The sequence below is a fragment of the Poecile atricapillus genome, chromosome W (genome assembly GCF_030490865.1).
Source record: "Poecile atricapillus isolate bPoeAtr1 chromosome W, bPoeAtr1.hap1, whole genome shotgun sequence".
In the NCBI taxonomy this organism is placed as follows: domain Eukaryota; kingdom Metazoa; phylum Chordata; class Aves; order Passeriformes; family Paridae; genus Poecile; species Poecile atricapillus.
In genome coordinates, this window is record NC_081288.1 from 27,757,178 (window position 1) to 27,783,887 (window position 26,710).

Below are 26,710 nucleotides of genomic sequence, written 5' to 3' on the forward strand. Positions count from 1 at the left end.
CAAGGGGCAGTGGTTTTAGACTGAGAGAGGGCAGGCTGAGATTAGATACAGGAAGAAATTCTTTGCTGTGAGGGTGGTGAGGCACTGGCACAGATTGCCCAGAGAAACTGTGGATGTCCCATCCCTGGGAATGCTCAAGGTCAGGCTGGACAGGGCCCCGAACAACCTCCCCTAGTGAAAGGTGACTCCGCCCTCCGCAGGGGTTTCGAACTGGACGATCTTTAAGGTATCGTCCAATCCAAGACATTCTGGGACCGAGTGGGCCAATCCCGAGCTACAAGTAAGAACGGAGCCGGGGAGGCGCCAGCGGGGCCTGTTCCTGGGCGGGACGGCCGCGAGGCGCCATGGCCGCGGGAAAAGAACTACAGCTCCCGTCGTGCCCCGCAAGCAGCGCGGCGGGAACAAGCTCCCCGCTGATTTGCTGTGCTTTCAGCTGCTCTCGCCAATCAGATGCACAGCTCGCGGGGGACGCTCTCCACGCGCATGAGGCGGGCTGGCGGCGTCCCGGGAGCAATGGAGCGGGACCGGGGAGAGGTGAGCGGGACCGGGGACGGGACCGGGACGGGACGGGACGGGACGGGACGGGACGGGACGGAGGCTCCGCTGGGGCCCAGGATGGGCTGCTCCTGGAGGAGGCGGTGGGTCTGTCTGATCCCGGCGGGATGGGCCGGGATGCGTCCCCCTCAGCTTCCTGAGGAGTCTCCAGGTGATGCTGCCCTTTCCTGGCAGCCCTGGGGACTTGTAACATGTCCGCAAGTTTTACTCACCTGTTGTGGAAGAGTAACGATGCAATGGTCCTCACGTCCTACGAGCTGGTGTAAGGTGAACCCACACAGGGATTAAAAGGTGATGAAAAGATTTCTTTTTTAGAGGAGTTCAGGCCTTTCAGACGTAAGGAATGCTGTCTGAGGGCCTGGATCCGCAGGAGAGCAACTTGTTGTTCAGGGAGCAACTTGGGAACCTTGGGTCTGTTTTGTGTGAAAGCCAGAGAGGGTAAAGCAGGGAGACAGCAGCGAGTGAAGTCTGATCTTTCTGTCCACGTGTCTATAATGATAGCGAGGAGCTAAGGATCAGAGGGAATTTAGCACTGGAAGGTGATGGGCTTGCTGCTGATCTTTCGTTGTTGCGCACTTGGAGGAACAATTGTATCCTCCTGCCTCATGTAGCTGTTTGAATCTGCCTTTCTGTTCCATCACTTCCTGTCCTGATGTTGACTTCTTGCTGCTCCTTCATGAGTTGCTAACACATTTTCCCAGCTTCATTTGGGCTTATTTGGAGCCTGGCTCAAGATTCTTCTAGTCTGAGACACACTGGTTTTCTTTGCTCTTTCTTCAGTCTGGGCCTCACAGTTCTCCTTCTGTAACAGCAAGGACAAAGAGCTAGTGAAGATGTTTAGCTGTGGAGGCATCTGGTTTTAAGCAAAAACCTATAGCAAATGTTCTGCCATCCTGCTGGTGTAGTTTCTAGACCAAGGTCAGCTGTGGACTGTGAAGTTTCCAGAGGACATGAACTGTCTCCAGGACTGAGTTGGCCCTGCTGACTTCCAGGCTGTGCTGGTCTTGTGAGCTGTGGTGGTGGGAATATGCGGCTTGTGCTCTGTTCTGGAAGTGTGATGGTGTCTGCCCTGCTGTGCTGTGCAACTGTGTTGGGAGGAAAATTGCCTGGAAGGACACAGTCTCATCTGTCCTTCATCAGCGTGGAAGTGCTGTGCCCTGTATTTCTGCATGTTTCTCAAGCTGTTTTTTATCCAGCTACAGCCCTGTGATACTTTCCTCTTGGGAAGCAGCCTGTGGAATGCCAGTAATGGGACCTGTTTGGGGGAAGGCATTCAGAGTCCTGCCTTTGGCGTTGTTATGTGGACTCTTTGCTCACCCTGAGGTCACTCCCTGGCCCAAGAAGGAGCTCCCCTAGCAGCAAAGGCAGGTTTATTGTGCACTGGAGTATAAAGTCTCTATTTTAAAGCAAACTGGCTCTTTTTGTAGTTGGTGTCTGCCTTCTGCCACAAAACTTCATCTTTGGAGCGGATGGAGGAGGAAGGCGATGACGATGAGGATGATGATGAATTGGACATCTTTGGGGGTTATGACAGCCTCACGTGCTACAACAGCAGCATGGGCAGTGACAGCAGCTCCTGTCTGGAGGAGTCTAGCGATGATGAGGTGGCAGACCGGGAAGCTGGAGAACTTTCGACCTCTCCAATGCACCAGCCATCCACAGGCCGGCTCACAGAAGACAGTGGCTCCGAGCCAGGTACTGCCTGTGCTGCCTGAAACATGTTTGGGGGCATTGAAGGGTGTGTGGCTGCACCTGGGGATGCTTTGGGAGCAGCTTTGGATTCAGACTGCATTTTCTGGGCTATGTGGGGGATCTGCTCTGTATAATGACTGTTAGCTGGTCTCAGTTCTGTCCTTGTAGTGCATTGACTCTGCTCACACTTTTCACCTTCCTTCTCCCAGCTGTGTGTGAAATGTGTGGGATTGTGGGCACCAGGGAGGCTTTCTTCTCCAAGACCAAGCGTTTCTGCAGTGTCTCCTGCTCCAGAAGCTACTCCTCAAATTCCAAAAAGGCCAGCATCCTGGCCAGACTGCAGGTGAGTTAAAACCTTTCCATGTGGCTCTCAGGCTCCATTGTGCTTGCAGGCTCTTGTCATGCTGGGGGACTTCAACCACCTCTATACGTGCAAAAAGTAGCATGGCAAGCTGTAGGCAATCCAGGACACTCCTGGAATGCATGGGGGATCATTTCTTAAGCCAGGGAATAGACAGCTGTAGCAGAGGGAAGGCAACACTAGATTTGATAGTCACCAAGGTAAATAAACTAATTGGGGATGTCAGGACTGGAGTGGCTCCAGCTGCAGTGGTCATGCATTGGTGGAATTTGTAATCTTGAGGAATATAGGGCAGCTAAGGAGTAAGGTCACACTCCTGAGCTGAAGGCAGCCTTCCATCTCTTCAGGGAGATTCAATAATTCTGTGAGCTTTCCTCCGGATGGAGCAGGATGTGGCTGCATGTAGGGGTAGGTGATTGCTTTCTAGTTAAATATAAGACTAACATTCCCAGTGGCTTCCAGCCTGACATCCCCAGAGAAGGCATGACAGCTTAAAAGTGGTTCTGCCTAAAAGCTGAAAAAGGACACACTATTTCTTGTTTCTGTGAGCATTAATAAATAATGTAGTAACCTGAAAATTGTCCCAAGGAAGGGATACATACCCAGTTGCAAGGTGTGACTTAGTCTCCTATGTCATTAATGTTTCTAATGTTCCTTCTTTTGCAGGGGAAACCACCAACAAAGAAAGCTAAAGTTCTGCACAAGGCATCCTGGTCAGCCAAGATCGGGGCCTTCCTCCATTCGCAGGGCACGGGACAGCTGGCGGATGGGACACTGACAGGCCAGGATGGTGAGTGTAGGTGAGATGTGAGGAGGTGCAGCTGCTGGAGTCACAGAAATGGGGACACCTTGAGGACTGAAAGCTCTACAGTCCTCCTCCTCCTCTCTGGTACACTGTCTTGTATGATGTGTGTGGATTGCTCTGACACAGGCTGGCAGAGCACAGGGCACATGATTTTTTTCCTCTTCCTGCCCATCCACTATTGTAGCCTCATCCTCACTCCTCGTACAACTTGACCTGGAGCATAAGTTCTGTGGTCCCAATCCCACGAGGTGCTGGCTTCTGCTGGCAGAGGTGACTTAAAGGTGTCCTGCTTCTCCCAGCCATCCACTGCCCCACTGCTCATGGGGAGTTACATTTGCCCCAAGTCACTCACTGATAAACTTGAACAATGAACAGTGACTGCAGCTGAACTAGCAGCAATTTACTGTGTTGGGGAAAAGGGGCGTGCTGGGGCATGGCAGCAGCAGGGACTGATCCCTGAGCAGACTGCTGCTGGAGCAGAGCTGTAGCCTTCACAGGAGTGACTGTGGTATTAATCTCTCAAATTAGTATTTCTGATTTTCCCAGCACCCTCTGGGAAAGCAAGCACTGCTGTTATGACCCTGCAGTGTCGCTGCTGAGAGGCAAAGATGTGAAGTGGTTTAACCCTGAAAGGATGCACTCTCCCTGGAGTGCTTTAGGCCTGGGCTGGACTTGACCCCTTTTATTGCTCTTTCTGCCCCCCTTTCCAAAAGCAAGTGACAGCAAATATTGATTAATAATATATTTTGCCTCTTGTGGGGGTTAGTGACCACGCACTCACACAGGGTCTAGTTTCCCACCAGAAAAAAATGCAGTGGAATGTGTAATCCCTGTGTGCTGTGTCCTAGTGCTTGGAGACTGCAGGCTGTAGTCCAGAGGTAATTGATCTCTGTGCCTGTTCTGTGATCTCATCTGATTTTTCTGCTCTGATGTCTGCTTGTAGCACTCGTCCTGGGCTTTGACTGGGGAAAGTACCTGCAGGAGCACGGCTACAAGGCAGCTCCTGTCAGTTGCTTCAAACACGTGAGTCCTACTTTGCTGTGCATGGCAGGGTGCATGGGGCATGTCACATGCATGGGGCCCCCCTGTGCTCCTGTGGCAGGTGGTGAGCAGGGGCCCAGCAGGGGGTTATTGAGATCCAGGTGATGCAAGGAAAGGACTTGGGGTTTCTTGCAGCTGAGAATGGGAGTCTCATAAAGGGTCCAGGAGTTGGGGGGAAGGAAACAGAAGGGGACTTGACAGAAACACTGTCGGTAGTGATGCCTAAGATTTTTAGTTTTTTATGTTTTTCATGTATTTGTAGCTTTGTAGATTGCTAAAGTATGGCTGTAGCTTCTAGTATTTTTCTTCCCTACATTTAAGAACAATAAGCTAACCTTATAAACATATTCAGATGTGTTTCAATACACATATTGTAGTCTTATTCCAAGAAGAGAACCAGCTACTAGTATGTTCTATTTTCCAACCAGAATCTGAACCAGACATAACAAAACTGGGGCAAAAGAAACCTCTGGACTGCTTCCAGTGGGTCAGAATCCCACAGAGTATTACCTTACCAACTAACATTTTAACTGGATGGTATATGATAAATATACTAATTGACTAACCTTATAAAAAATGTAGAATTACTATACCACATGTGATTTTTGCCATATTGTGTACCTGAAAGCTTTCAAGTAAAGGTTTGCTTTTATATTCAATCTAATATTGTTGGGAAGATCTATTTTCCAGGCATCAGTAGCGCTGGCTCAGTGCTGACTGGGAACAAAATTAGTTCTGACTGAGGATGATAGTGAGAAGCTAATTTTGCAGTTTGTATGGCAGAGTACAAACACAATTTTGCAGTTTGTATGACCTAGGATGATGTGCAGAGAGGAATTCTGTTTATGTGAGCCTGGCAGTAGCTGTCCCTCCAGCATGTCCAATGTTTTTAACACTTGATATATTCCTCTTGAGGCCTAATAATACTGACAGCATTTCATTTTTCTTGAGGATAAGTCAGGCAGACATGGCATTTTTAATGATTGTTTGGTATTTTTATGCCATAGAGGAATGGCAGCAGCTACTTTGGAATAATAGGACATCTGGCAGTGAAACAGTAAAGTATTGCTATATGGTATTCTGCCTTTTGGGATCCTCAGTGAATATCCCAGTGAGATGTTTGGGACAGTTGAACTGTATTTTAAGATGTTGGCAGATCTAGGAGGGCTAAGGCATGCAAGCTTGTGTCTAAGGTGAAAGTGTAGCTGCCCAAGACACATCTCTGAAAGTTAGAAGGGCCTGAACCCTACTGTGATTTCCAGCTCCCTCTCCCAGCATGGCTGTCTCAATCTTTCAGGTGCCACTCTTCGATCAGTGGGATGATGTGGTGAAAGGTATGAAAGTGGAAGTGCTGAACAGTGATGCTGTGCTCCCCAGCCGCGTGTACTGGATTGCATCCGTCATCCAGATTGTAGGTAAATCTCCAAAGTAATCTTTGACAGCTGGGCACAGCTAAGCTCTGAGGGAAGCTTTAGAGAGCTGAGTGTAGATGGTCAAACAAAACAACAGCTCTTCGGAGAGCTGTTGAGAGATTTTGGAACAGGAAATACCATGGTGTGGGAGTGAAAGGAAACCAGCACATGGTTCTTCTGGTTGCTGGGCAATTTGCAAGAAAAGTTGCCAGAGAAGTTCTGGTAACCTGTGCAGAGCTCTGAAGGCCATGTGGTGGGTACTAAGCCTGTGGTGCCAAATTCTTGGACTCTAATGCCTTTGGCTGTCTGCTCTGTCCTGGCAGGATACAGGGCCCTTCTGCGATATGAAGGCTTTGAGAACGATGCTGGTCATGACTTCTGGTGCAATTTGGGCACAGTGGATATTCACCCCATTGGCTGGTGTGCCATCAACAGCAAAATCCTGGTACCACCACAAAGTGAGTGTGGGGCAAGAGGGCTCAGCATATGCCTAGGCATGGAGAAGCTTTAGTTTCTGCCTAGCACGTGGGGACAGGTGCTCCCACTGCATGTAGGACTACAGTTCTATCTGTGCTTTGAGTTAAAAGCAGCAGTTTGAGTTTGGGAAGCTGGAGACTGCTTTGATTGCTCCCTCTGCATCCCCCTGTCATTGACCTGGGGATGCTGCATTCAGAGCTGATGTCAGACTTGTGGGGGCTAATGCAGGTGGCTTTTCTTCCTTCTAGCCCACATGGAGGCTGGACTTGAACTTTGGGGGAACTTTTTGGTCCTATATTCTGGGCAGCATCTCTGGTAAGTGCAGTGACTCCAGTCGCTGCACAGCTAGCTGTTCAGAGAAGGATGGCAGTTTAGTGGAATTCTGGCAAGCTGAGATTTGCTTGGTATGGCTCATGGCTTTTGCTCTCTTACCACTTCCTCATCTAGATCAGTGTAGTTGAATGTCTGCTTGGCCCAGTTCATTCTGTAATGGTGATCCCTTCAGCCAGATGTGGAGGCAAGCTGGCAAAACAGAGTACAGAATCTGAGTGTGCAGAAGGCCTTTTTGTGCTAATGGACTGTTAGAGAGATGAAAGGTGTGATGCTGTAATTATTTTGGTCATAAAGATGGACTTTTTCCCTGCCCATATGTAGCTATCCATGCCAAGTACACTGACTGGAGAAGTTACCTCATGAAAAAACTGGTGGGAGCTAGGACCATCCCAGTGGATTTCCACATGAAGGTAAATGTGGGAGGCTGCCATTTTGCATGGGGGAAATGAAGCTGAAGTCAAGACATGTGCTCAACATGTCTCTTCTGGTTCTGATCTGTGTGACTTTTGTGTGCCTTGAAACCTGGGCAGGGGCAGTGAGTGCTTCCACATGCTCCTGAGAGAACTGTCGTGATACTGTGGGTAATGGATGTCACAACCTCCATGCCCTCTCAGCACAACAGTTTCTGCTTTGTGTCACAGTAAGCTTTAAAATCTGTTGTCACATGGTCTGCTGGGAAATACTGGGGATGATGTTTGGCATTTTGCTGGAGGGAGAGGCCAGTGAAGCTCCAACCTGGCCTTTTCCTACCCTGCTTCAGTGCCAGGGAATAGCTCTGAGAGTCAAAACACTTGTCTTCAATGTTGGTAGCAAAGCAGCCTGCAGGGAGTGAGAAGGGCACAGGCTTCCTTTAAGTGCCATGGCCTTAGCATCTTTATAGCTCTCATGATTGTTTTTGTGTAGCCTGCACTGAGATTAGGTCTTGTTAGAGGGAAGAGGGTATTCTGTGGCTAGGAGCTTTGGAAATGGCAAATAAGGAAGACAGTCCCAGAGGCAGCAGGCAGGAAAGCAGGCGATAGGCTTTTCTGTGTGCAAGGTAAGTGGTGACCCTGAGCTGGAGATCTGGATGTAGCTAGTGCTTCCCATTACTTCTCAGAAAGTTAAGAGTTAAGTTTGTATCTGCTTGTTCCTGGGCCTCACCTTGTAGCTGGAAGTGGTGAAGGGAAACAGACATTGCTTTGGTCTTACTCCCCTCAGCATCTCTGCTCCCACTTAATAAACAGGAGATGGAACTGTCTTGGGATCATAGTTCTAAAATGTCAGGGGTTCTGTAAACACCATTGGGCATTTGTGGATGAGTAGGGCAAGGATGTATGAGCAAACCAAAGGTCTCAAAGTCAGAAAGCAGCCAGTGACTCAACATACCTGTGCCTTTGGGTCAGTCTGCAGAGTAACTGGCTTTAGATGCGGAGTTGGCAGATAGATCATCATGTAGTTCAAACTCTGATCAGAATAAAACGGTGAAAATAAGAACCCGACCTCTTTTGAAGTCAACTGAAAATCCTGTTGCCCTTTGGGAAGCTACACCTCTAACTAATTGCAGTCTCAAAATCCTTGTGATCTCTTTCATGACTGAAAAAGGCACACACAATGCCTTACTCAGTTCTTTGTGAACAGAAGTTCTCATTGGGAACATTCACACAAGGTGGTGGCTGGGCATGGCTGCTGGGGGGGGCAACTCTTATGAGGCCACATGACAAAAGGGAGACCCAGGCTGTGTGTGCTCAACTACACTGTCACCTAGGGCTGCCAGCTGTTTGTACTCCTGATGAACCCACTCCTGTGCATCCCTTCCTAGTCAGCTTTGGGCAGTGCCAGGATGCATGTCTGTGGGGGAGGTTGTTCTCTGAAGTGTTTGGAGAACTGTGGTTGATCTCACCTTCTCTGTGGGTTGTTGCCAGATGGCAGAGAGCATGAAGTACCCATTCCGGCAGGGCATGCGGGTCGAGGTGGTGGATAAGAACCATGTGTCCCAGACACGTATGGCAGTGGTGGACACAGTGATTGGGGGCAGACTGAGACTCCTCTATGAGGATGGTGACAGTGATGATGACTTCTGGTGCCACATGTGGAGTCCCCTCATCCATCCTGTGGGCTGGTCACGGAGAGTGGGCCATGACATAAAGAAAACAGGTAAGGATCAGGCCACTGCAGTCGTCTTCTGATTTGCTGATAACTGCCTGCACCCTGCTTTGACACCAGTCTGGACATGCTGGGAGTGAGGCAGTTGCCTCAAGACCTAACAGGTGAAGTCTGCTTAGTTTTGTGTCTGCTGTTTTTTTATCTGGATAGATAAAAGCCCTGTGATCACAGGTCAGAACAGGGGACTGTAGGGTTTCTTACCTGAAACAGGCAGTCTGTTCTGTTAGTGTGGGTATACAGACTTTGCAACATGACAGATGTTTATAGTCTTTTTGAGGAAATTCATGCAGGCTTCTGTAACACTGGATGCCATCAGATTGTATTTTTCTGGACTTTACCGAGAGGAATTGCTGATTAACTTACTCTGGCAAAGTAAGACAAAGTAAAAAGCACTACTTGAGCTCTGCTGATTCTTTTGGTTGTGTCTCCATTCCTTGCTGCCTCTCCCTGGTGATAACATATGTGTGTAGAGGTGTTATCAGTAGAGCTCAGGAAGCTGAGCTATCTGCTTTTGAGCAAGCCCTTCATCACAGCCTGTTTTATGAGAGGTGTAGAGAGACCTGTTATTTTTATTAAATGGTCTCATATTGAGGCAGTTTATAACAGTTAAGCTCTCACAGGAAAATTAATAACCAGTCTATTTTCTAACTGCAGTTGCTGCAGGTTTTTTACTTCTCTGTGTTTATTAATTTCCTCACAGAAGAAAAACGTAATGACATGGCAAACCATCCCACCTTCCGGAAGATTTACTGTGATGCTGTCCCCTATCTGTTTAAGAAGGTAGGACAAGTCTGCCTTTCTGTGGGGGTCACAAAGAGAGAAGCAGTGATAGCACTTCCTTGCTTGGGCATACATGCTTGCCATGTGGGTTGTTGAGGGTTGGCTTTCTTATAGCTAAGGGCAGTAAGGTCTTTGGGGTGTCAAGGCTGTTGTTAAGCAGGACCAGGTCAAAGGAGAAAGCTAAAAGAATGAAAGGACAGTGATAGATTGAGGGACTCAATTGGAGGGCAAGCAAGGGAGCTTTGAGATGGAGAAGGAAGTGAATTGCATGGGAGAGACCAGTCCTGACAAGGAACTGGATCATGCTGGTAAGGATTGAGATGAGAAGGAGGCTTGCTTTGTTGTGGAGCAGCAGTTGGGCTTGGCTCTCTGACTGACCAGAGTCGTGGTGAGGGGTTGCTGACACAAAAAAGTGTTGGTTTGGCTGCCTCTTTGTCTGTAAGAAAATATTCTTGTAATATTTTTGCTTTCCCCTTCCAAGTTGAGCCAAGTGAAGAAGTGCTAATCTTATTTGCATTTGCTGTGCTTGGTGTCATGATGGGACTGTCCCATACCCCTGGCAGCACATGGTACCCCAGAGTCTCCCTTAGGTACGAGCGGTCTATTCTGAAGGCGGATGGTTTGAGAGAGGCATGAAACTGGAAGCCATTGACCCCCTGAATCTGGGCAACATCTGTGTGGCCACTGTTTGCAAGGTAAGTTCAGTGGGCCTAAAGGGATCGGCAGTGTTTGCTTGAGATAATGCAGCTTCTCCTCAGGTCTTTTCAAATTAATAAGACCAGGTAGGATTTTGCATGGGAGAGCAGAGAGGGCTGTCAAGAGAGGTGGACAGCTGTTGTGTGGAGGGAACTGGGGGGTTACCTCAGAGTTCTAACAAGCTGCTGTCCATGTGTACTGAAATGGACAGCATGAAGATGAGCATGCTCATCTAGATTGCATGGTCTGCAAGCTAGTGGAGTGTGTGTGACTGGCAACCACCCTCTTTCTACCCTTGGGCATGCAGTAGGGAAGATTCGTTCTCCAGTTCTGAGTGCACAGAGAGACCCCTGTGGAAAGAAAGGAAGAGTTGTGGGGTGACCTCCATGTGGGGAATGGCATGAGGAAGCTGAGGATTGATGTATCTCCTTCAGTTTCTTGATGAGGTGGTTGTAAGCTCTACTCTTGTGCTAGTGTTGAGAAGTAAATTCCTTGCCCATGTTTCCTCATTGAGGTGTGTTGAACGTTGAAAGTATATCATCCATCTGGGCTTTTCCTGCTTCCTCAAGAAGCTGTTTGCCCTCAGAGAACCCAAGCTGAGGACTTTGAGACTTGGAGTTTGGCAGTGGGATGCTAGGAGAGCTGTTTATGTTTAAAATGTTCCCTTCAGTCACTGATTGGAAATGGAAGAGTTTGGGACAGGTATGCCTACTGCCTTTGGTAGGCACCAATTGCCAGTGAGTGACAGGATGAGACAAGTCTTGTTGCTATACAAGGTACCAATTCCAAGGATGGTGCTCCTTCCCTTCTATCCAGTAACAAATTCATGATCTTGCTGATGGGGAGAGGGTTTTTGGGCTGCCAATAAAGTGTTTCTGGGGGAGAACAGAGCTCCTGACCATTTACACACAGTCCTTTCACAAGGCTCTTAGTGTTATTCCCAGTCCTGCAGAAATTGCTGCTTTGGGGATTATCTTGTGTTGACTAACATATTAGGAGAAGCTTGGGGCATATAACATTGCATTTTACTGTCTAGTGGCAATTGTGATTGATATTTGGGGACTCTTGAGAGAATCTTTTGGGAGGAAGAGAGGCTTTAGAGCAAGTAGAGCTCTACACTCATGCCTTCACTCCCATCTCAGGTTCTCTTGGATGGGTATCTCATGATCAGTATTGATGGAGCAACATCTGATGATGGCTCTGACTGGTTCTGCTATCATGCCTCCTCACATGCCATCTTCCCTGCCAACTTCTGTAAGAGGAACAACATTGAGCTGACCCCTCCAAAAGGTGAGATTTGGACTCTGCCCTGTGGTACAAACCTGCATGCAGAATCTGATGGGTGGTGTGTTTCTGAGAAGGGTCAGGTTCAGATAAATCAAAACAAGGTCCCAATCTGTTTGTTTTTCAGGGAGACAGGGCTCAGAGAGCCAGTCTGTTTGAGCTCTGCCCATATACCAAGTTTTAGTTAGCTCCTGGCAGATCAGTGGGAGAGGTGTATGATCCTCAAACTGAACAGAATAAAAGCTCTAAGGACAAGGAGGGTGGGAAGGGATAAGTAGAGCCATTGCTGCAGGAGTCAGTACTTAAGTGTCCAGAGCTCTGTTCTTTTCTCTATGAATAGATCTGACATGAGTATTTCTTCAAACTCCTAAGAGATGATCACCCTAGGAGTGTTTTTGCTTCCTCATCTAGCCATACCCAAAACAGCCTGCTCTGAATTTCTGTGTTGCAGCATTTTTGTGCAGTGCTGTTCCATCTTCCTTTGATATTCCTGTTGCTGGAAAAAAGAAAGATTGGTTTTAGTGGTGTGTTTTGAACATACTACGTCCTACTTGCTGCTGGTCCTTGCCTTTCTCTGTGGTCTGGGTCTATGGCTGACAAAGATGTTCAGAGCTGCAACTTGCACTTTTCTGTATTTGCCTGCTGGGGAGGGGTGCTGGACTCCCATGGAATCCATGCACTAGGTTCATGTCCCAGATCAGGCTGTATGTGCTGGTTCATTGACCTGCTCTGCAACCAGTTGCTGTGCCTCCTTACTGCCTATTCTGTCTTTTGTCCCAGCTGGCCAACCCAGTGATTGCCTTTTCACCTCTTGGTGTTTCTTCCTTCTGCAGGGCACGATGCAAAGACATTCAGCTGGGAACGTTACCTGGAAGAGACAAAATCAAGACCTGCTCCATCACGGCTCTTCAACACAGTGAGTGCTGCCAGGAAGAAATTATGTGTAGGGATGCTTGGAGTAAGTAAGGAGGAGTGCAAGAGCTCTGGCTGTCACAAGATCACTGAGATGGAAGTGACTTCTTGTCCAACACCCCTGCTATAGCAGGGTCACCTGTAGCAGATTGCTCAGTACTGTGTCCAGATGGATGGAGGCTCCACAACTATGTGGACAACCTGTGCCAGTTCTCATTGGCACTTATGGTAGAATGTGTCTCCTGATGTTCACAGGGAAACTCCCGTGTTTCAGTTTGTGCCTGTAAACTCTGGTCCAGGCACTGGGCACCACTGAGAGGAATCTGGCTCCATCTTTGCACCCGCATTTTAGGCATTTATATACATAAATAAGGTACCCCTGAGCCTTTTCTTCTCCAGGATGAAGTCACAACTTTCTCATACAAAAGATGCTCCAGTTCCCTCATCATCTTCCTGGCCCTTTGCTGGACTCTCTCCAATATATCCACATCTCTCTTGTACCAGGGAACAATTCAGGTGCGGCCTCATTAGTGCCAAGCAGAGGGGTTGATCAAGAGCAGTGCCATTGATCTGCTGAGAACAGGTTACCATTAGCCTTTTTTTGTTCCAAGGGCACATCCCTGGCCCATGTTCAACTTCATGTCCACTGGGATTCCCAGGCCCTTTTCTGCCACACTGCTTTCCAGTTAGTCTGCCCCCAGCTTGTGTTGCTGCCTTGGGTTCTTCCTCCGCACGTATGGGACCCTACAATTTCTCCAGCTTGTCAAGGCGCCTCTGGAGGGCAGCACAACCATCTAGTATATTCTGTCTCTCCTACCAGTTTTCTACCACAACCAAGCTTGTTTGGTTTGACATGACACTGACATAACATGTCATCCAGATAATTAATGAAGATGTTGAATAGCATTGGATCCAGTATTGACCCCTGGGGTAAACTGCTAATTACTAGCCTCCAACTAGATTTTGTGCCACTAATAACCATCCTCTGGGCTCAGTCACTCAGCCAGTTTTCAGTCTCTCTTGCTGTCTCTGCACCCAGCCTGTATAGTTCAATCATCTTTAAGAGGTTCTTATGGCAGACAGTGTCAAAAGCCTTCCTGAAGTCAGGATAGACAATATGCAGTATACACAATATATGCAGTCTCTGCTGGGCTGCAATTTGCTGGTTTAAGCAAGCACTTTAAGGAGAGCTTAAAGGCCTAGGAGTATGTGTTCTCCAAGTTAGGACATCAGTGTCCTGCCTTTGTGGGTCCCTCTGAGTGTCACCTGAGATTCTGTAGTGTTTCTGTGAGCTCCAGGCTCCTGGTGGGCTCTGCATTGCTCATTGCCTGTGGATGTGTGGCTGGCATATTGGGTGGAGGGTGGGAGCTGCTTTACATCAGCAAAACCGCTGCAGTGCCTGGGCCTATGCTGGTCTTTCTGATTTCCTAGGGGTATGTCATGTAATTGTTTGACTGTATGCTCCTGAACTGCTGCTGCCCCCACATCACGATCTTGCTTCTAACGGCTGGGCTGAGGTTGACTAAGGACACAGTTGGCCTTGGATCTGTTTTTGGATCTATGGGCTTGTTGTCTTGTCTGCTTGCTTTAGGTGGGAGGCCAGCCTGTGCGAGAGTGGTGTTGGCCAGATACGGGTTTGGACTGAGTGCAATGGCCTTAGCTTTTCTTTTTTCATGTTTCCATTTTTTATGCACCCAGGACTGTCCAAACCATGGCTTCAAGGCAGGCATGAAGGTGGAGGCAGTGGACCTGATGGAACCCCGGCTCATCTGTGTGGCCACAGTGAAGCGTGTAGTCCAGCGTCTCCTTAGCATCCATTTTGATGGCTGGGACAACGAATATGACCAGTGGGTGGACTGCGAGTCTCCAGACATCTATCCTGTGGGGTGGTGTGAGCTGACAGGCTACCAGCTTCAACCACCAGTGGTTCCAGGTGAGTGAAGATTTTACTGTGGTTTCAAATGCTGGAGATAAAGATTTCCTTCCTCCTGCTCTGTGAGTGGCTCCTTTGATTTTTGGGCCTTGTAGGGAGAAGCAAATGGCTTCCTTGATTTGCATTGGCTACCGTAAATCTTCCTCTGTTGCCTTGTTCTAGGAGTTGGCAGAGGGAGGAGCCTGATGGGGAGAAAACAGCCTGAGTTTTGAGGTTGGCTCTGTTCCCCCACACCAACACAGAATTAATTACTCCTGAGGAAGCTGGGTAGAGTTCCAGGTGGTCCTATCCCTGCACAGCTCCCTTTTATTAAGCATATCTATAACCTTAGCCAGATAGCAGCAGGAGCTCGCCTCATGCTCCCTTTTCTTATCCACTCTCTGACTCTGTCTGTAAAAGGTAAGAGCATCCTCTCAAGAGTTTGTTCCTTCCCTTGTCACAGGGAGGCCACTGCCTCACCTTTGCAGATGTTTTCCTTCTTGTCCCAGACTACAAATCTTGTTTCTTAACTGCCCCTACCAAGTCTGTACTGGGCCTCTCTCCCCTGTGCTGCCCCAGCCTGTCAGCCTGGGCCCTCACCTGGAAGCACAGACAGCAACTGCACTAGAGCCTTGCTTTCTCCTCAGCTGGTTGTCTTGGGAAGAGGGCTTTGGCTTGGGGGGACGGGTATATCTGTTTCTCGCTTATGTCACTTCATCCCAGTTACCTACTGGTTATGGGACTTGGCTTTCGTTTCCCTCTCGTCTCCATGACAGAGCCCACAACTCCAGCGAAGGCCAAGGAGGTGCCCAGGAAGAAGAAGAAACCCTATGGAAAGAAGAGTGAGTGATGTTTGATTAGTGCCCTCCCGCTCGCTCGCAGGCTGGGCCCAGTTAGAGGAACCCTGTCCATGTCCCATCAGAGCAGGAGAGAGAGGCCTTGTCTTGCTGTGGATGCCCTCAGCTGGCTGTGGGTTTGCCAATACAGCTTCATCCTTCTTACCTGCCCTGTTACCTTAAGAGCAGTGAGCTGTGTGTGGGAAGGATCTGTTTTGCAGTCTGTTTTCTGTTGGCCGAGGTATATATGGCACTTGCTTCCAGGTGTGAGGTTGTGCTGCTTTCTCTACTGTGTCCATGTTGGAGGGAGATGTTTGCTGCAGCTGGAGGGTAACTGGAGAGCAACTCTGCTTTGTGCTGAGGGAAAGAAGGCCTTAAGATGGCTGAAGACACCAGTATAAACCATTTTATTGTTTCATCTTGTCATTGTTGTTGTCATTGTTGCAGTAGCTGTGGCAAATCATGTAGACAGACAAGAAATTCCTTCCTAGGGGGTGGAGGGGAAAGGACTTCTAAAGAATATAAAGATTTTCAGCATAAATAAAAAGGTCAGTTAAAAACCAGAACATTATGGTTACAATGCCTGTGCCTTGCAGCAAATATGCTCATTGCCTAGGACTAGACCCAGACAGGTAAGCAAAGCTGACTCCACACTGATTCCAAGAGGACCTGCTCCTTGGAAGTTAAACACATGCTGAGATGCCTTGCCTTGAATGAAGGAGAACATGAAGGAGCATATTTTGAGATGATGACTATAGATTTTTTCTCCAGTAGGCTAATTCTGTTGTATAACCAGTTGGCAGCTAATGACCATGTAGCTTTCTGTTCAGTTGTGCTGGTCTCTGGCCTGTGGTTTCTCAGAGGAACAGGGTTGCTGATTTTCCAGAGGAAAAGAAACACTCTTTTGCTCATACTTTGTTATCCCTTTGTTAAGGAAAAAAGTTACCTGCCAAAGCCCGCAGTGTCAAGCAGACTGTCAAGAAGCCTTCTGCCACGAATTCAAAAAGAGAAGCAAAAGCTGCCAGCCAGGCTTTGCCAGAGCCAGCACCTGATGAGAGTAAGGGAATGAGTTACTCTACCCTGCAGCCACATCCACCTCTCCCAGTACACCCTCTTGGCCACTAAGTCATGGGCACCCTCAGGCAGGAAAAGGCAGCAGCATGTCAAATGTCCTTCCCTACTCCTCCAGAGACACTCCAGAGAGTAGAAAAAAGCATTTGCTTGCTTTTGCTTTTTGCCTCCCAAGAGAGTTTGGTGGAACCAGGACTGCTCAATATCTCAATGCTGCTAATGCCTGCTGAGGGCCTGGCTGCCCTGCTGAGCAGTCTGGATGTGCGAGGTCAGGGAGGAGAGACAAAGTGGTTATGTCAGAGGTTTCTGTCACATCCCAATCCCCATAAGGACTGTTTCAGCACGTGAACACAGCCTCTCATGCTGTGGTGACCAGAAGAGCAGCTAGCTTACCTGCCAACCCTAGTGGGTAGAGGGAAGGAGGGTGGGTGAGGTGCCTTGTGCACATGGGGATTAGAGAGTCATGAAGGTCCCTCTTGTTCATTTAAGTTCCCCTGTGTGAACCCAGACAGATTGAAAATGGACCACACCAGCTTTTCATCCCTTAGGAATTGTTCTTGGGAGCTAGCAGCTGAATGCTGCCAGGGTTTAGTCCCATCCTGATTGCTGCTGTGACTGTGATAGATTTGCAGTGGCATAACAGGGCTGCCTGTAGTGAGGGACCCTCAGGAAGTGGGCTTGCCCCAGGGCCTGGGGCATTTTGAGGACCTGTATGGACAGAGCTGGTTTGGAGATGCTGCAGGTAATGCAAGTCAACATGGGTTGATTGTATTTATTTACTTTTCCCTCTGTCTGTCTGTCTCTTGCTAGTCATTGCTGTGCGGGTGAAAGAAGAAACCATTGATCCTTCAGATGCAGAATTTGGAGAGACAGAGCTTCCTGTTCCCATCAACAGCATAAAGCAGGAGGACACAGACTGATCTGGAGCATTCCCCAGCTGGCCACAGCGGTTTTACCTTGTGGCTCTTTAGGGAAGGTCCTGGCAAAGGGAAATGGGACCAAAAGGGCCTTCCTTTTGTAAAGCAGACCACCCTGCAGCATCACAGCTCTGCTTTCCTGGTGTGCAAGAAAATTTTCCCTAGATTTGTAATATTAAGCCCTGGGAAACAGCAGAAAGACTGCAGGCTTGCTGAGGAGCATGACCAGGGTGGCTGCTGTGGTTGTGCATGCCTGATTTTGAAGGCACCTTTTGGAGCAGGAGGTCAAAACAGGGAAAGAGGCTGCCAGAGCACAAAAGGCCAGTTTGGGTTCTTGGCTGTGGCTGGAGACGATGAGCTGCTGTCCAACGTGATGAGTGCAGGACGTATCAGGAAAGGAGCTTCCCCCGTAGGACTTCGGTGCTGTGCTCTTTGGTCTAAGCACTGCGAACCCCAAGAAAATCAGGACAGGAAGAGTGGAAAGAGGTGAAGAAACAAAAAGAGATGATGGTGCCTGCTGAAGAAGTGAGACCTTTTTTCATAGAATCATAGAATGGTTTGGGTTGGAAAAGGACCTTAAGAATCTCAAGATCCTCATCTAGTTTCGATACCCCTGCTGTGGGCAGGGACACCTTCCACTAAACCAGGTTGCCCAGAAACCCATCCAGTCTGGCCTTGAACACTTCCAGGGATGAGGTATCCACAACTTCCCTGGGCATCCTGTTCCAGTGCATCATCACCCTCACAGTAAAGAGTTTTTTCCTAATACATAATCTAAAACTACTGTCTTTCAGTTCAAACCCGTTCCTCCTTGTGCTGTCACTACATGCTCTTGTAAATGGTCTTGTCCCATCTTGCCTGTATGTTCTCTTCAGGTAGCAGGAGACTGCAGTTAGGTTACCTTGAAGCCTTCTCTTTTCCAGACTGAACAATCCTGATTCTGTCATTTCCTCATAGGAGAGGTGCTTCATCCTTTTAATCATTTTGGTGGCCTCCTCTGAACTTACTCCAACAGGTCTATGTCCTTTTTGTGCAGAGGACCCCAGAGCTGGATGCAGCACTTCAGGTAGGGTCTCACCAGGGCAGAGGGGGAGAATCCCTTCCCTCACCCTGCTGGCCATGTTGCTTTTGATGCTTTCACTCATCTCTTGATGCTTGATTGGCTTTCTGGGCTGTGAGTGCACATTGTTGGGTCATGTCCAGCCTCTCATGCACATGTATCCCTCAGCCCTTGGCAGGACTGCTCTTGATCCCTTCATCCCCCAGCTTGTGTTGATTCTGGGGATTGCCCTAACTCAGGTGCAGTACCTTGCACTTGGTCTTGTTAAGCCTCATGAAATTCCCATGTGTCCACTTTTGAGTCTGTTCAGATCCCTGTGTATGGCATCCCATCCTTCAGGTGAGTCAGGAGCAGCACTCAGCTTGGTGTTATCTGCAAACTTGCTGAGGGTGCACTTGATCCCTTCATCTGTGTCATTAATGAAGATATTAAATAACACAATTGGTCCCAGTACAGACTCCTGAGGGACACCACTGGTCACTGCTGCCCATTGGGACTCTGAGCTGTTGATCTCTAGCCTCTGAAGGTGACAATCCAACAAATTCCTAATCCACCAAACAGTCCACCCATGGAATCCATCGCTCCAGTTTGAAGGGAGTAGTTGTGGGGGACTCTGTCAAAACCTTTACAGAAGTCCCCCTGGCTCAAGAAGCTGACCTCCATGCATTGCAGGAGTCTCCTGGACTGCCTGCAGCTTGCCTTGGTACTTTCCCAATAGATGTCAAGGTGGCTGAATTCCCCCAACGGGACTGGAGCGTGTGAGCATGATGCCTCCTGTAGCTGGGGCAAGAAGGCTTTGTCAATGGCTCCCCTTGGTCCAGCAGCTGTAGGAGAGCCCAGCTGCAAGGTTCCTTTTGTTGCCTCAGTGTCTGATTTTTACCCACAGTCTTTCAACCTGCTCATGGCTGTTCTTCAGAGACAGCTCTTCACACTCAGTGCACCTCTAGATGTAGAGAGCAATCCCTCCACCTCTCCCTCCTTTCTGTCTCTTCTGAACAGCTCATGGCCATTGATAGTCACACTCCAGTCACACAATTTGTCCCACCAAGTTTCAGTAATGGCAACAAGGTCATAACTTCAACCTGGTGGTTTCCAGCCCCTCCTTTGGTTTGTTGCCCATGCTGCGTGCTTTGCTGTAAAGGCACCTTGGCCAGGCTGTTGGCTGCATCACCTGCCTAGTGGAACACCCCTTAATTCCTTTGAGATATTTCCCTGCTGGTATCCTTGTTGGCTTCTGTTACCTCAGGATTCCCTGGCTCACTTCTGTAAGACTCCAAGTGTGCTCCCCTGTGTCTGCTACCTCTAAAAGTCACTTGCAGAGGGACTTGCTAGCACCCTGTCTCTCTAATCTTTTCATACCATCCCACAGCTTGCCAGGGAAGAACCTGAAATTATCCCACTCACATCTGGTTTAATCAAGCAATTGGATTACCCAAGAAGGAGTTCAGGACGATTCACCACAACCATAAACACAGTGGTGGCTCTTAGATGCTCACCTTAAGGGACAGTCAAGGAACACCTTTCACTGCACTGATTGATATGATCTACACCCCAGAGGAAGCCATGGGACTTTGGAATTCACCTGCACGGAGTTCCTTAGTTTAAAGCCCATCTCACCAAATTAGGCAGCTGCTGCCAAAAATTTTCTTACCCCTTATAGACAGGTGGATCCCATCCATCTAACATGTTAGAATCATTAAAGCACACCCACAGTAATTTTACAATCACTAAAGCACACACCATTGTCTCAAAAGCTAAAACCTTCTCCGTGGCGCCAGCCTCAAACCCAGATGTTCATCCACACTATGTGTCTGCTTCTGTCTTTTCTTGCTTTTAAACCCAGAACTGCAGAGGACTTGGAGCATGGTTTGAGTTTTTAATTTTTTGAACAGTTGTACTGTAAATTTGATCTACAATCATACCCTGAAGCCCTGTGACCAACTTCGGGAAGAGGCCTAAGGCTTGCATATTGCTTTCCAGGCCACCAATACCCAGAGTTAGTCAAAACATATCTGTAAATTTATCTTTTAAAGCCTTTTCAGTTTAAGCAAACTTCTGGGGCCTGGGCTCCCAACCTATGCAGTCATGGGGAATAGGTTGAGCACATTGCTTATCATGGGATTACTTGTGGATCACTGATCAAATTCTGCAGGAAATAAAAAGGCTTCCATGTGCATCTTTTAATTCTGAGGAACTGCTGGGAATCAAGGCAACATTTTCACTAATAATTTTTAAGCTTTCTAGCATAGGATTTGTGCCAGTGCAGGACCTTACTGGATGGTGCTGGTTGCAGCCGCACTTAGGGTTCTGTTATGATTTTGCAAGCTGGGAAAGTGCTCTCAAAAACAAAACCAACCTTGTGGATATCAGCTTTTCCATAAGGCTGGAAGAAGCCTTGGAAAGAAGCAGCAAGTATTTGGCTTCATTGTTTGCATCACCAAAGTATGCTGCAGACTCTATGGAATGTGCCTCTGTGTCCTACAAAACCAAACCCTGCATCTTTGGCAAATCAGCATTGTTTTGGTTGGCACAGGCTCTCCTTTGCACCTTGGGCTATACTCATGTCCCCATGGTGGGGACAAGTCTAGAAAAACTGCTCTAGCCAGACTGTAGATATGGCCCAGCACATGTCCTACACACCTTAAGAAACCCTATGCTCTGCTCTTACTGAAGCCTCTGGCTGGAGGTTTTCCCGACCTCTTTTTCTTGCTGGGCTTGCTTGCAGCCTTAGTCTTGTTAGGATTGTTTTCCGCAGCCTCGCCGTGTCCCCAGCCAGGACAAGTTTGGAAAGTGGTGGAAAGCTTCACCTTCAGTCCCTGGGCTTCTGCAGGGGACCCACAGGTGGCCCCTATGCGAAGGTTGAGTTTGTTGATCCACCTAGAAATGTGGCAGAAGATCAGGGAAAAGAATGAGGCAGAGCAAAAGGAAGGACAAAAGCCTATGCCTGTAAGTGGATAATCACTTCTAAGTAAGGCCAGGTCACCTGGGTGACCTCTGAATATCTGAAAATTTGCCCACCCCAGCTTGTGGCTGCTTTCCCTACAGCCAGAAAGCCCAGGCAACTTCCATCCTTGCACATAGATGTGTGCTACATCTCACCACCACGGGAAAAGACCAAAAACAACCAGTGTGCTGTGAGCTTGTGCCTTCAGCATGGGAGGTCCAGCCGTCCCCCAGGCAGATCCCTGGGGCTGTTCCCAGCTCGCAACACTCACCTATGCAGAGGAAGGAGCTGGCAGTCACAGTGGAAAGGCACATCCTGCAGGTTGAGGATCTCCAGCCCCGTGAAGTTGCTCATGTCGGGTATGTTACTCATTTTATTGCTCTCCAGGTAGAGGCTTCTGATCTTGGGACCAAGACCAGTGAAGGCATGGGGGGAAATCTGCAATGGAAGAAGGGAAAGTCAGGGACATGCTGATCAAGGCAGGGGAGCAGATCTCTGCCCCTGCACTTCTGATCAACTTGGGGGACCTGACAACTTGTCCTGAATCTGGCAACCCCATGAAAGAGCTGCTTTAAAGAAGGGAAACTGTTAATTAATTCAAGCAGTTTCAATCATGTTTTGGAACTCATTAGACCCCTGTTCAGTCTTCTTAGAAAGAAGTTCATATGCAGGAGGTCTCAGAGTGATACCTGGGTGCTGTGAAGATACACACAATTTTTATGAGGGTGCTGCTAACACCACTTCCTTGAGAGGATGGAAATACTTGGGTTAATAGCAGTGAAGAGTCCTGCAGGACAGCCTGTAATAAGAGAAAGAGAAATCTGGCCAGAGCTGGGGTAAGGAGGTGATTTAGGGAATGGTCTGGACCCCAGTGAAATTGGGTGTTTAAGGACTGGAGGGAGTAAGCTTCTTCCAGGGGAGCCAGGACCAAGGTTGAAGCAAGGCAATGCTATAGCTGAGCCTGAAGAGATCTGGCTTCCCAGCCAGAACATCTCCTGAAGGCTTGGGAATTCAGGGATGTCTGTTTCAATTCCCCTATAGGAATCTGTAATATGCCCTGTGATGCCACTTCCCCTTGGGAGCCCCATAGTGCACTCACCCACTCCAGGCCCATGTTGTCCAGGTAGAGGTGCTGCAGGCTGGAGGCCACCGGCAGGAAAACACCATCCCCCATGTGCTTGATGGGGTTTCGGGACAGCTTCAACTCACTCAGGGCAGGCAGGCCCTGCAGGGCTGCTGTGGGCACCTCTGACAGGTGGTTTCCCTCCAGCTCCAGCTTTTCCAGCATCTTGGTGGGAGCCAAGGCAGCAGGGGCAATGTGCCTGATGGCATTCCCAGCTAGGTAGAGCCAGCGGAGCCCCCTGGCTCCAGCCAGGTCGCCCTCTGCCAGTTCCCCGATGGCGTTGTGCTGCAGATGGAGGGAGATGAGGTTGGGCAGGAGCCGGAAGGTGCCTGCAGGCACATGGGTGAAGGCATTATGGTCCAGGTCGAGGTAGGCCAGCTGCGGGGCCCCCTCAAAGGCAGCAGCTGCCAGGGTGGAGAGGTGGTTGTTGGTGAGGTACAGGTAGACCAGGCTCTCCAGCCCCCGGAGTGCCCCGGGGTGCAATGCCCTGATGCTGCACCTCTGCAGGTGGAGTGACACCAGCTCCTTCAGGCCGAGGAAGGCATCTGGTGGCACTGTCCTGAAGGGGTTTCGGCGCAGGTCGAGAAGGCGGGTGTCCTCAGGGAAGTCCCGAGGAATCTCCCGCAGGTCCCTGTTCTCACAGGACCCATGATGGAAGTCGGGAGAGCAGACACACCCCCGGGGGCACTGCCTGCTGCTGCCTGCCCTTGGCTGCTCTGGCGGTGCAGCGGGGCTAGGGGGTGGCCGGAGGCGACTGCATCTCATCTCAGGGGACTTCAGGGAGTTGAGGGACCGGCCACGGAGGGCAGGGGGTGCAGCACAAGCACCCTCGGCCTGCACCCGTGCCCTTGCCAGCCACCTGTGGAAGGGGCGCAGGAGGCAGGAGCACAGCAGAGGGTTCCCATCCAGGCTGACCCTTACCAGCCCCCCCGCCCCAGCCAGGGGTGGCATCCCCTGCAGCTGGTTTTCCCGGAGGTCCAGCATACGGAGCTGGGGACTGCGGGCAAAAGCATCCTGTGCCACATCCTGGAGGGAGGCATGATCCAGGAAGAGGTGCCTCAGGGAGGCCATGGCCAGGGCTTCTTCAGCCACATAGGTGATGGGGTTGTGGCCCAGGTCTAGCCAGGTAGCCCCATCCAGCCTGGCCAGAGCCTCGCCAGGCAGTGTCTGCAGCTCATTGTGGTCCAGGCTCAGCCTGCGCAGGGCAGGCAGAGCAGCAAAGGCCTCATTGCCCAGCACATGGAGGGCATTGTGCGACAGCCGGAGCCATCTAAGAACCTGTAGACCCTGGAAGACCATGTCTGGGAGGTAGACCAAAGCATTTGCCCTCAGGTCGAGGACAGTGAGGGATCCCAGATGGCCAAAAGCACCAGGCTGTATCTCTTCAATGCGATTCCCCTCCAGAATGAGCTGCTGGAGGGAGGAGAGCCCATCCAGGGACTCCTGGTAGAGGAGGGCTATGCCATTGGAGGCCAGGTTGAGGTAGACAAGCCTTCCCAGACCCCGGAAAGCCCCTTCTTCCAGCCTCTCCACCTTACAATGCTGGAGGTCTAAGTGTGTCAGGTAGGGGGTGGCAAGGAAGGCTCTCGCTGGGATGACAGTGAAACTGTTGCCACGAAGATCTAGTTTTTTTGTGAGCTGTCAGTCACACAAATAAAACACGGCGTTACCCCAGGGCTCCCATACCTATCTTCTCTCCCCATCCCTCGACCTTTATTCCCCTTGCTCACCTCTGGGATGGTGTCAGGGATGGCCGTCAGGCTCCCATTGACACACAGGACGTGGGCACGGAGGTTGTCGCAGACACAGGGTGTAGGGCAGCGGGCAGCAGCTGTTGTCCCCAGGGCTGCTGCGAGCAGGAGGAGCCCCCAGGATGGCCCCATGTTGGAGGGCTCCTGTGGCTGGGGAGAGACAATTTTTTTTGTAAGGCAAGCAGGTGTAGCCATCCAGGGAATGTGATCACACAGGCTTCTGAGCTGCTTCCCTTCTTTAAATGGCAAAGGTCGCATGTCTCCACCATCCTGGTCATCTGCCTTCCAACTCTCTACCCTGCAAGCTCCCTGCTTCTCCCCTAAGCTATTCATAGCAGTGTTTGGAATAGAACTCCACTGTTTAGTTGCAGGAAGGACAGGTTGGTTTTGGCTGGGCAGGAGTGAGCCCCTGGGGCGAAGGTACCAGAGAGAGGCCAAGGCTGGGGCAAACACAGGGGAGGCAGCAGGCTGCAGATATGACCAATACATCCTGCTAAGCTCCGAGACAGCACCAGTGGGGTGTGCAAGGCTCAAATTTGTAGAACCACTGTAGTGCACAGCCCCATGCCCAATGTAGCTCATCATCCCGTGTGGTCCCATGCCCCAGCACTGCCCTCCTGCTGTTGCCCCATCTAGTCCTGCTGCAGGCTCCCCACACACACTGGGGCAGCCCTCTCCTGCACACCCACTGCCCAGTGACACCAATGTAATGTCCCTAAACTCAGTCCCCATGCTGTGTCTGGAGCACTGCCACGTGCCAGACATCATGCCATCACTCCCTCCCTCACACCTGGAGGGTTCACACACCCGAGATTTGGAGTACCTGCACTTCAAGATGTGTCGAAGAGAGGAAAGCGTCCCCTGCCCTGTCTAGCAGCTGCTGAGCTCCTGTGCCGGTGTTTGCTCTCCTTGCAGAAGTGAGAAATGAATGGGCCCCGTTGTGTTGCTTTCCCAGCAGCTCTCACCGGGCAGAGCCAGAGACGGGGGAGGAGGAAAAGGACGGGGGGAGGAAGGGTAAGCCACCCCTGGAGAGAGGGCAGCAACCCAGACATTGCCTCCCGCTCAATGCACCGGGGCTGGGAGCACCAGCCCAACAAAGCCCATGTGGGGCTTGCATTCACCGTTTCCAGGGCTCTGCCTTCCCTTTCCAGGCTGTGTTAGTCACAGGAGCTACGGAGGTGCAGGGTAGAAAGGTGACATCCGGACAGAATTGCAATGGCAGTGGTAAGCTTGATCAAAAAGGAGAGGTAGCTGACCAGATGTGCCATGTTTACAGCCCTCCACTCTCTTCATTTTGCTTTTTTGCTTCTTTAGTAGAGGCTGGGGTGGCAGTGCCTGCATGACACGTCATTAGCTTACAGAAGGACATTGAGGCATTCATTTTCCTCCCAGACTGTTGTTTTATTCTCACAGGGAACAGGAAGAGATCCAGAGCCTGGCAAAAATCTTGGAAGATTTGATGCTAGTATCTTGTTCCCCTTCAAGCCCTTCCCCAATTCAGCAGCCTCAGTAGAAGCTGAAGCTGGGGAGATCATTGCTGGGTAAATGAGCAAAATAAAACCATGGGGTGAGGCTGGGGGAGGGCCAGATGTGGCATTCAGTGCCTGGTACCACACCTTACCCTCCCCGTGGTTCTCCAGCAGAGCCGAGGCCACCACCAGGGAGGTTTTGCTGTACAGGCTGTAGACAAGCCAGAGGAGGGGGCTCCCAGCCAGGGGAAATGATGGAAGGGCCAGGCAGAGGGGAGCAGGGTGGGCTGGACAGTGGCCAGAATGGAAGTTTGGTATGCTACCTTCATGTCCCGTGCCCTATCAGGGAGAGAAAAGAATGGCTGCCTCCCTACAGCAAGCTCAGATGCCAGAACCAGTATGTCCCAGTACAGACACTGGCTTCTTCCCAGACCTGCCAGCCATTCCTGCTGCGCTTACCTTGCCCTTCCGCTCAAGCTTGAAGCCGCTGCTGCTCGTGCTTGCATACCTCATCATCCCATGGCTTCTGCAATGAACAACGACACAATCAGGCCTGAGAAGCTCCAGCTCCTGAAAGGAACCACGACCCAACAGCCCCACAGTGAGATCCTCAAGCCAGCACCCACAGACCCCCTGCCCCCAACTGCCCAAAAGCCTCCAACTTCAGCTTGACTCACCACTGCAATGTCCAGAGCAGTCCCACATGGTGCTGGGAGCCAGGCAAATGAAGCTGGGTATGCCAAGCAGTGGGCAAGGGGCTGCCCCCCTGCTCACAAGGGGCTGCCCCCCTGCTCACAAGGGGCTCAAGCTGCTGCCCGGACTGCAGAGCACTGGCCCTGACTTACAGGGCAGCCCTGGTCCCCAAGGCCTATGGAGGTTCCTTCTCTCCAATTCTGGGGTGCTCCCCATTAACGGGGCGGGTGCCCCATGCAAGCTGCCAGCTGAGGGAGCACAAAGGCTCCCAGACCCACAGCCTGCTTACAGGCTGGTGACACCCAGGGAGCCACAGAGCTCGGCCTTTCCCTGTGGCAACAGGAACGAGACTCTGCAGTCAGGCAGTCGAGCTTATGGCCTAAAGCTGAGGGGCCTGAGGGGCCAGGAGCCCAGCCCCGAGGACAGGGAGGGCACATGCCTGGC

The 26,710-nt window shown here is 50.2% G+C and overlaps 2 protein-coding genes across 6 annotated transcripts; one reads left to right on the forward strand and one right to left on the reverse strand.

The window, feature by feature from the left end:
- Positions 1 to 323: 323 nt before the first annotated feature.
- On the forward strand, positions 324 to 20,692 carry LOC131592065 (lethal(3)malignant brain tumor-like protein 2). Of its 4 annotated transcripts, XR_009280518.1 has the most exons (18): positions 421 to 534; positions 1,983 to 2,250; positions 2,457 to 2,590; positions 3,275 to 3,398; positions 4,357 to 4,436; positions 5,752 to 5,869; positions 6,190 to 6,324; positions 6,998 to 7,086; positions 8,578 to 8,809; positions 9,519 to 9,598; positions 10,189 to 10,293; positions 11,437 to 11,584; positions 12,412 to 12,494; positions 14,189 to 14,423; positions 15,179 to 15,244; positions 16,173 to 16,295; positions 17,120 to 18,292; positions 19,656 to 20,692. XR_009280518.1 is itself a non-coding variant. In XM_058863326.1 (17 exons), the coding sequence occupies exons 1-17, from the start codon at positions 451 to 453 to the stop codon at positions 17,227 to 17,229; spliced, it is 2,205 nt and encodes a 734-aa protein (XP_058719309.1). In that variant the 5' UTR covers positions 324 to 450; the 3' UTR covers positions 17,230 to 20,692. The 4 variants fall into 4 exon arrangements, 3 of the variants coding, with proteins under 3 accessions (XP_058719309.1, XP_058719310.1, XP_058719308.1); XM_058863326.1 differs by having other exon boundaries at positions 324 to 534; positions 3,275 to 3,389; positions 17,120 to 20,692; XM_058863325.1 differs by having other exon boundaries at positions 17,120 to 20,692.
- A 143-nt stretch (positions 20,693 to 20,835) lies between these two features.
- Positions 20,836 to 26,234, reverse strand: LOC131592064 (chondroadherin-like protein). Of its 2 annotated transcripts, XM_058863323.1 has the most exons (6): positions 26,082 to 26,234; positions 24,928 to 25,012; positions 24,084 to 24,254; positions 22,330 to 23,991; positions 21,502 to 21,668; positions 20,836 to 21,163 (listed from the first exon to the last, which is right to left on the reverse strand). In XM_058863323.1, exons 1-6 carry the CDS (start codon positions 26,087 to 26,089, stop codon positions 20,938 to 20,940), a joined length of 2,319 nt encoding a protein of 772 aa, XP_058719306.1. In that variant the 5' UTR covers positions 26,090 to 26,234; the 3' UTR covers positions 20,836 to 20,937. The 2 variants fall into 2 exon arrangements, with proteins under 2 accessions (XP_058719306.1, XP_058719305.1); XM_058863322.1 differs by lacking the exon at positions 26,082 to 26,234 and having other exon boundaries at positions 24,084 to 25,248.
- Between the last annotated feature and the right edge of the window lie 476 nt (positions 26,235 to 26,710).